Source organism: Nicotiana sylvestris, chromosome 9 (genome assembly GCF_000393655.2).
Source record: "Nicotiana sylvestris chromosome 9, ASM39365v2, whole genome shotgun sequence".
Classification (NCBI taxonomy): domain Eukaryota; kingdom Viridiplantae; phylum Streptophyta; class Magnoliopsida; order Solanales; family Solanaceae; genus Nicotiana; species Nicotiana sylvestris.
The window spans coordinates 153766396-153774653 of NC_091065.1; the positions used below are offsets into that span (position 1 = coordinate 153766396).

Consider the following 8258-nt stretch of genomic DNA (forward strand, 5'->3'; position numbering starts at 1 on the left):
TAGAGATTAGGTATAGGGATTCAGCTACTCTCGCAGTTTGGAGATTTTATTTATAAGAGGCAAACTATCCCTCTGGTTGCAGACTATAGAAGTGTGTTCGGGATTTGACAGCTGATTATATGTCTCATGGATAGGGTGACTGTGTACTTTTGGAAGGCCATCGACCTATTTTAGGAATGATCTAAATTGGTTTGGAGGCCCATTAGTAGGCCTAATGAGAATGTGTATTCTACACTAGATGAAATTTTCTTATTCAACATCACAGTTGTCTATGGATATGTCATCGGGCATAATGGATGTTATTCATGCCCTAATCTATTTCATGTGTTACTTTCCTATGACCTGATGGGTTGTGAGGCTACTTGATTATTCACACGCCTGTTGTGGTCCTATTTAGGCCTTGTGGTGATATATGAGCGATATGGCTCTTGAGATGTTGATTTTCTCATTACACGTTAGTCATGCTTGGCCTTTTTCATAGCACATTATGCTATATGCCTTCCCATGATTATGTTTATGCACTTTTTGTTCTTATTTTTGATACACATGTGTTTAGTGAGTATGAGCATTATGGCTTGATGGGTATCCCATACGGATTGTGATGTTTAGATAAGTTGCATGCCGTAATGATATTATGAGTGGATCGGGTTGCACTCCGCAATAGTAAGATGTTAGATACGATTCCTTGTACTTATTTTGTGTGTTTTGCTTTTCTTTTGGGGATGGATTCATAGCATTATATTTTTTCGTATCTGTTACACGTGTTGGATAGTCCCCTTATAGTTCTCTTTCTACTATTGATCATATTCAAGCAGTTGCTTGTTTGGCGCATGAATTGTGTTGTATGAGATTCTTGATGGCACTTGATGTGGCCTGTCAGTAGCAACTTTTATTGGGTGAGACGAGGTTATTGGACATAGAATTAATGCGATTGGATTTGGATAAGGTATGTTTGGAATAAGGTTACCATTAGTTAGCTCGGAATTTGGTAATAGTTCTTGTCGGGTGAGAGAACTCCATGACATGTGGTTATAAGTTTTTACATGTTTATTTCATCATTAGAAGCATTGCGAAGGTCTGGAATAAGGTCTTATTTGGTTTGAGTTATATTATTGGTACAAAGTTTGGTAATGAGCAGTTATTGCGGGCAAAAGATATGGTTATGGGCATACGAGCTATGGGGAACATAGTGTGGTTACATCTTGGGAGTAAAATTATGACTCGATGTAGCTTGTGTGAATGGACACGATGAATATATACTAGAGTTGGATCTTTCAGGAAAATGCAGGATGTTGGCATTTGGTTCTAAGACTTAGGGGAAAAGGTCGAAGGAAGAATATTCAGTCAAAGGTGTTTTCGTAGACTTTTATGGATTGAGGTGGCATGGGTGTGTGTATGAGGATCTTACATGGTTATTTGACGTCTTTGGAACAACTCTTGGCACGTTCAAGGACGAATGTATATTTAAGTTGTGGTGAATGTAATGAACCGACCGGTCATTTTGATTTGTAAAAAATCCGTTCGGTGGTTTGATACTTTGAGAAGCTTAGTGTGATGCATTAATATTTGCATATAGGGTTGGTTTTGATGTTCGAGAGGTTCGGGATTGATTTGGAAGAGTGATTCTCAATTTTGAAGCTTTAAGTTGGAAGAGTTGACCAAGGTTTGACTTTAGTAAACAATGTTAGAATGGGGATTTGAAGATTCCAATGGGTTCTATATGGTGATTTTAGACTTGGGTCATATGTTCAAATTTGAATTTGTATGTTTTTACAAGTATTTGACTCTATTTGCTGAAAGTTGGCAATTTGAATGTTTGGAGAGTTCTTACGTTTGGCCGATAGTTGACTTTAGTGACATCGGATTTCGTTTGGTATTTCGAGCATGGGAACAAGTTCGTGTTTCCATTTTGGACTTGTGTGTAAAATTGGTTCCATTCGAAGTTGTCTATGTATGATTCATCGCATTCGGAGTTTGTTGAAGGAAGTTAGTGATAGAATATATGAGTCCACCAAACTATGTAGAGACCAGGTCCTATATAGGTTTCCACAGAAAGTGCTAATGTAACAATAAGTAAATGGAACACGGAGTTTTTACGTGGAAAAATCCCTTCTCAAGGGGATAAAAACCATGACCAACACTGGTAGGATTTCAACTTCACTATGAGCAACTTTAGATTACAACCTATGCAATATAGGAATTAAACTCTTAATACCTCACTAACTTGTAATACACCTATTACAAGCCACTTTGCAATACATCTATTATAAAGACTTCAACTCATGACTAACTTTAGTCACGACACAAACACTGAAGGTTTATGGTTTACAAGGGGTTCCTAAGTAACGCTTCTAGATAAGCAAAGTAGGAATTACAATGAAGCACAATTACAAAGTTACAACTCAACTAAGGACATACAAGATACTTGCTGTAGGAGCTGGTCCGTAGTAGTGTTGTTCTTTGTTTCTGATTAGAATTGAATACTTGACAGAGGAGCGGTTGGAGTGATTAAATGAATTCTCAAGTGTTCAAGTGATATTTTGTTGTAATACTCTTTGTTAATACAACTTGGATGACATCACTTAAATGATGTAATCACTTGGTTGGTTAAAGGGGAGTGTCTACAGTACTGTGCTACATTGTTTGCGTGTACAGTGCAGACAATCACTTTCTAGCTGTAGACAGTTGACTTCGTACTGCTGTCAGTGAAACACAAGGGGATCAGGCCCATGTGTTGATTCGTTATCTTCTGAAGTCATAGCAACCCACATTATCTCGAGTCCTTTGATTGAGTTGTGTACCAAGTGTGAAAAGTTCCTTATCTGGTTCTTTGATAGTATGTTTGTTAGATAATCAAAATATAAAGCTAAGGTATTGTTAACCCATCAATTTTCCCCTTTTGATGATGACAAACTTAGAATTTTGATAACCCATTTTATGAGAAAAATAAACCAGATGAAGTAACAGGAACTTCACAAGTTGGCCCCTGACTTTATGCTTTCCTCTTAATCAGATCCCTGTTTCAATTATTATCCCCCCTTTTGGCATCATTAAAGTGCACAACCAAGCAAGCAACATAAAGAAGTCTAGCCCAGCTAACTCATTCCACATATGTGCACACCACATGATAGAAAAGAGAAGAAGAGAAACATAAGTATTCATAGAAAAAAAGGATAGTTTTCAATAATACTTATAAAACATAAGCCTTTGCCATTATAGTAAAGGCTAATTTGGACTGTTAATAGTGGGAGCAGTGCAGGTGAATTCCATCCGTACCAAAAAATGAAAACAAAAACAACTACCACAAGTCATCACATCAAAAGAGTTTAAACAGAAACTGGTCACTGAAGGATTTGCTTAGGGGACACTAGAGGAAGGGGGCTTAGAAGCTGTAGCAAGAGTATTGAGAACGAGATAAATTCGAGCATTGGCCGACATTTGCTCTGCGAGCAGTTTCTCCTTCAGGTTCTCAACCTGTTGCCTGAGATCCGCATTTTCTTTAGTTAAACAAGCAACCTCTTCATTTGACCCTTGTGCCCCTTGAACGTGTTGATTCTCCAAAATGGCATCCTTGCCTTCAACTTCCTAATCTCCTCAGTAGCACTATTTTGGGTATTGATAAGTTATGAGATTATCAAAGTGCTTCCTACCCCTCCACCTTTTTCAACACATTCACATTTCTCCAAAGTAGTTTGAGAGAAGGTCTACTTCTTGCTCCCCCATCTTGGGCTGTCCCAAAGGCACAACAAAGAACTTGAAGATGTGTGTGAGAAGAAATTCATAAGGAAGACCATGGTTATTCTCTTTGAAAGCTGCCACCTTTTGCATGTGTTCAATCACTATGGCTAGCAGATTAATAGCTAGGAACACATCTAGTGCTTCCATCAAATACATATCAGACTTGGAAGTGATGGATCTTCTCTCAGCACAGGGTAGAAGGACCTTGTTTACCAGCTCAAACAAGAGCTGATAAACAAGAAGCAGAGCTTTCTTATGCACCTATTCCCCCCTGGACTGTGCCCTCCTTTATAATAGCATGCCTAAATTTAAACCACATACATCCTTAACAGAAAATATATCATCAGCAGGGACCTTAAGAATGTCTCCAAGCAAAGCAACATCCTGAACAATATCAACTCCATTGACCAGTGCACAGATTTGGTCAGATTCAACAGTAAAGAGGTCATCATAAAAATTTTGGACCTCATCTTCATAGACCTTGGGTATCCACTTTGAACAGATGGCCCCACTATTGAAATTCAACCATTTCAATGATTTGTCTCATGCCAGACATCACAGATATTTTTGGGTTAAATGTGCGACCCCACAGAACCTTCTAGTACCTCAATCTTTCTTTCCCGGACACACTTTCACGTTTCACTTTCTTCACAGAATCATGTTCCTTCACAATATCCAACTTTCTTTTACTAGACTTCACACTGGAATTACCCTTTCCGCTTGATTTCACTGGAATGTCCTCATCAGACAATGAACCTTTAGCCACCACTTGTTTCAACTTGTCATTACTTTTCACTGACTTTGAACTTGGCGTTGCCACAACTTCCTCTGAAGCATTTTTAGCGGATCACTTCTTTTTCGAAGATCTCTTGACTAAGGAACTTGGTTCCTCTGCAACTTCCTCTTCCACTTCCACAACAGGGATGTTCTTGTCACACAAAACCTCTCCAGTTTTCACCAGCCTCTTTTTTTTCTTCTTGCTACTCCTTTTACTCTTCTGCATGGTAGACTCAAGAGCCTCATTTGCCTGCAACCTAGTAGTAGGTCGCTTAGGAGAAGGCTCAGGAGTGGCTACTGTCCTTCTTCTAGCAATGAACGCATCTAGAGAAACATTATCTTGATCTTCTTCATCACTAGACCTCACAGCAGGAGCCAAAATTTCCAGAGGCTTAATGTCAACGTGAGGAGAAGGAGCAGGGAATAAATTGACCTAGGAATTGGATCCTTGACCTGTTTCCTCAGGTGATGGGTCGGGTCCTTCAAGAAGGGTCCTAATAGTTTCTTCTGGTGTAGGTTGTTCAAGGAGAACCATTATTCTTTCTCCTACTATTGACTGAGTCTCTTCCTCCCTGAGACACATGCATAGTAGAGATGACCTCATACACTATTCCTTCAGCAGATATGGCCAATATGTTTCCTACGGCCTCTTTCTCTTGAAATTCCATGGGTGCAACAAACTCCGAGATGAGGATAACTATAGATTGATCAGCACTAACCTATGAGAACTTTTCTACTTGTGGAGTCTCACTCGGTTCTCCATCATTGATTTGTTCTGTGAGAATCTCAGACGACAGAGACGAGATTCTATCGAGTTTAGGGGTTTCTGAGTTCTCAACACTTTGAGAGAGAGACATGTATGAGGGAGTGGTAAGAGAGATAGGAGGTGAAAGAGAAGTAGGTTTGGGTTTTTCAATTTCAACAGTAGGAGCGGAGGAGTCAAGGGTTTTCTCAAGAGATGTGGGAAGGTTTGTTTGAGTTTCAGCCATGGTGAATGATTAGTGTAAAGGTTTTGGAGAGGCTGAGAAAGAGAGAGATGATTGTTCAAGGTATGGAGATGAGAGGATTTTAAGGAAGAAGAGAGCAATTATGAGGGACACAGAGAAACCAGTTCTGAAACTTCGGTAGATTTTTGGGAAGATACAACATTTCAGAGGGAAGTGAAGGGATTTGAACGAAAAGACGTGACATATAGGGTCTAAAAAGGTTGATGACGTGGCACTTAATTTTGTTTCCTTTTAAGATACGTGTGAGAAAAGTACAAGACTACGAACCTGTCGTACAAGAACCAGGTTTTTGACCTGTCTTTCAAAAATTCTCAATACTCTTTTACCGTTCAACTAGTGCTTCTGCAGCTTCTATAATCATCATGTGTGTCTACCTTTAATGGTATTGAAGTGAGATAGACTCGGACAGAAAACACTTTAGCTACTTTTACCTGAATGTGACTTTCATAGCCATATAGGAGGAATCAGGTTCTCAATTAGGCTTTATTAGCCCCGACTCCAACCTATTTCTCTCAAAATGTTCTCTTCTCAGTGCTTTGGTGAAGATATCTACAATTTATTCTTCTGTACTGCAGAACTGCCTGCAGATAAGCCCATTCTCCACATTGTCTCTAAGAAAATGATGTCTCACGTCAATGTGCTTGGTTCTTTTATGTTGAACCAGGTTCTTGGCCATGTTGAGTGCACTGGTGTTGTAGAGGCACATAGTCAGTGTACACATCAAAATATTCTAATTATTATTTGATACATAGGAACTGAGCACAGCAGGAAGCTGAATCAACATATTCTGCTTCAGCTGTTGAAAGAGAAACTGAATTCTACTTCCTTGTGCCCAATGAGATGGTGCAAGATCCTAGAAAGTGAGCCATTCTAGAAGTACTCTTCCTGTCCACAAGATAACCTACATAGTCAGCATCAACATATCCAATAAGAATAAAATTGTTACCGGAAGGGTAGTACAGAACCAGGTCCTATATTCCCTTAAGATATCTAAAAATTCTCTTGATAGCCTTCAAATGAGATTCCTTGGGTTTTGACTAAAACCTTGCACATAGCCCCACACTAAAGACAATATCAAGTCTGCTTTCAGTGAGGTAGAGAAGAGACCCATTAATGCCTCTATACATGGTTTGATTTACAGGAGAGCCCGATTCATCCATGTCCAGTTGAGTAGCAGTGGAAATGGGAGTGTCAATTACTTTTGATGCTTCCATATCAAGCCTCTTCAAAAGCTCCTTGATGTATTTCTGCTGACTGCTGAAGGTACCCTTTGTGGACTTCTTCACTTGTAGACAGAAGAAGAAATTCAACTCACCCATCATGCTCATCTCAAACTCACTTCCCATGAGTTTTGCAAATTCTTCACACAGTGAATCAACTGTTGCCTCAGAAATGATATCATCAACATATACTTGAACGATGAGCAGGTTCCTTCCTCGTTTCTTCAGGCACAAAGTGTTGTCAATTTTTCCTCTTGTAAAACTATTTTCTAAAAGAAACTTTGACAATCATTCATACCAAGCTCGAGGAGCTTGCTTCAACCCATGTCGTGCCTTATCCAATTTGAACACATATTCAGGGTGTTGATGACATTCAAAACCTGGAGGTTGCTTTACCTAAACTTTTTCCTTGAGGAAGCCATTCAGATGCCATTCAGATGTCCCCAACTCCTATATGGATATTTTTCAAGGATCAAGATGTCATAACTGTGAGGCTGAATTCCCCATATTGGGGTTCCCTATGTTTATATTGTACGATCTGTTGATTTATCTGTATATTCCTGTCTAGCCATAGCTAGGAGCTTTTTGAATCAACTACTAATTTCTTGTTGTCCCATTCCCGTATCAATATTTCGCGTAATCTTTCTTGGGTCATTTACTTTGTCTTAACTTACCCCTCGCACTAGCTTCTTATTAATCAATAATATCTCGGGAAAGAATCCTTACTTCCTCTCTGTGACGTCATGTTTGTATAATGCTCAAGTATCACAGCATATCTATAGGCTTTAAATGAGTGCAATCTTATCCCTTTTTCGTTTCATCGCATTCTTTCTTTATCATTCCATAATTACTGGAAACACTTAATTCTGACGTAATATCACGTTATTCCATATTCCCCTCTTGAGGGGAGTACTAAGAGTTGGAGCTACGACAATCTGCCTATAGATGTTCTACCTCTTCATTTTTGGCGTCCTTTCACATTATCGATAACCCTTACTCTCCTTGCGGTAATCTTTCTATACTAAGGATAACGAAATTCCTTACTCGCGAGGTGACAATTACTATAACTGAAACATACAGTCTCTTAAGCTTAATTTTGTTCACATTGCTTACTTTAGGGAAGCGTCTTCCTGAATGACCATTCTCTGAATTTCTCATGATCTTTTTTTGTTGTCTATTCTATTATTGCCGGTACGAAATATGAAATTCTCATGATGTTGACCATTATCAAATCACTAAATTCCTAATTCATGTTTACTTTATCTTGTTCACCAGCCTATACTAATCTCTATTATTCTGGGGTCTAGCTTTTCCTATTGGTTATCACGTTAGAGTCACGAACATACTTCTTGGAATGAGGATATGACTTCATGGCCTATACACTTATGTTTTCTTAAGGCCTATCACCTCTCGTCTCTTCCTTTACCTGACTATGGACCCAGTAATACCGTCATCGTTTTGATGTACTGCTGTCATCCATGTATCGCATCTTACTCATAATTCTTCCTTATCTATC

At 39.0% G+C, this 8258-nt stretch overlaps 1 protein-coding gene across 1 annotated transcript; it reads right to left on the reverse strand.

Annotated features, from left to right (window-relative positions):
- Nucleotides 1-6392: 6392 nt before the first annotated feature.
- Nucleotides 6393-7900, reverse strand: LOC138878444 (uncharacterized mitochondrial protein AtMg00810-like). Its single transcript, XM_070158122.1, has 3 exons — nt 7805-7900; nt 6567-6964; nt 6393-6423 (listed from the first exon to the last, which is right to left on the reverse strand). Exons 1-3 carry the CDS (start codon nt 7898-7900, stop codon nt 6393-6395), a joined length of 525 nt encoding a protein of 174 aa, XP_070014223.1.
- Nucleotides 7901-8258: the final 358 nt, after the last annotated feature.

Coding starts and splice junctions, on each gene's coding strand:
- LOC138878444 (XM_070158122.1), bottom strand. CDS start 7,900: ATGAGAAATTCAGAGAATGGTCATTCAGGAAGACGCTTCCCTAAAGTA. Junction 6,965..7,804: donor GACTGTATGTTTCAGTTATA/GTAATTGTCACC, acceptor TTGTGCCTGAAG/AAACGAGGAAGGAACCTGCT. Junction 6,424..6,566: donor AGTGTGGGGCTATGTGCAAG/GTTTTAGTCAAA, acceptor CTGACTATGTAG/GTTATCTTGTGGACAGGAAG.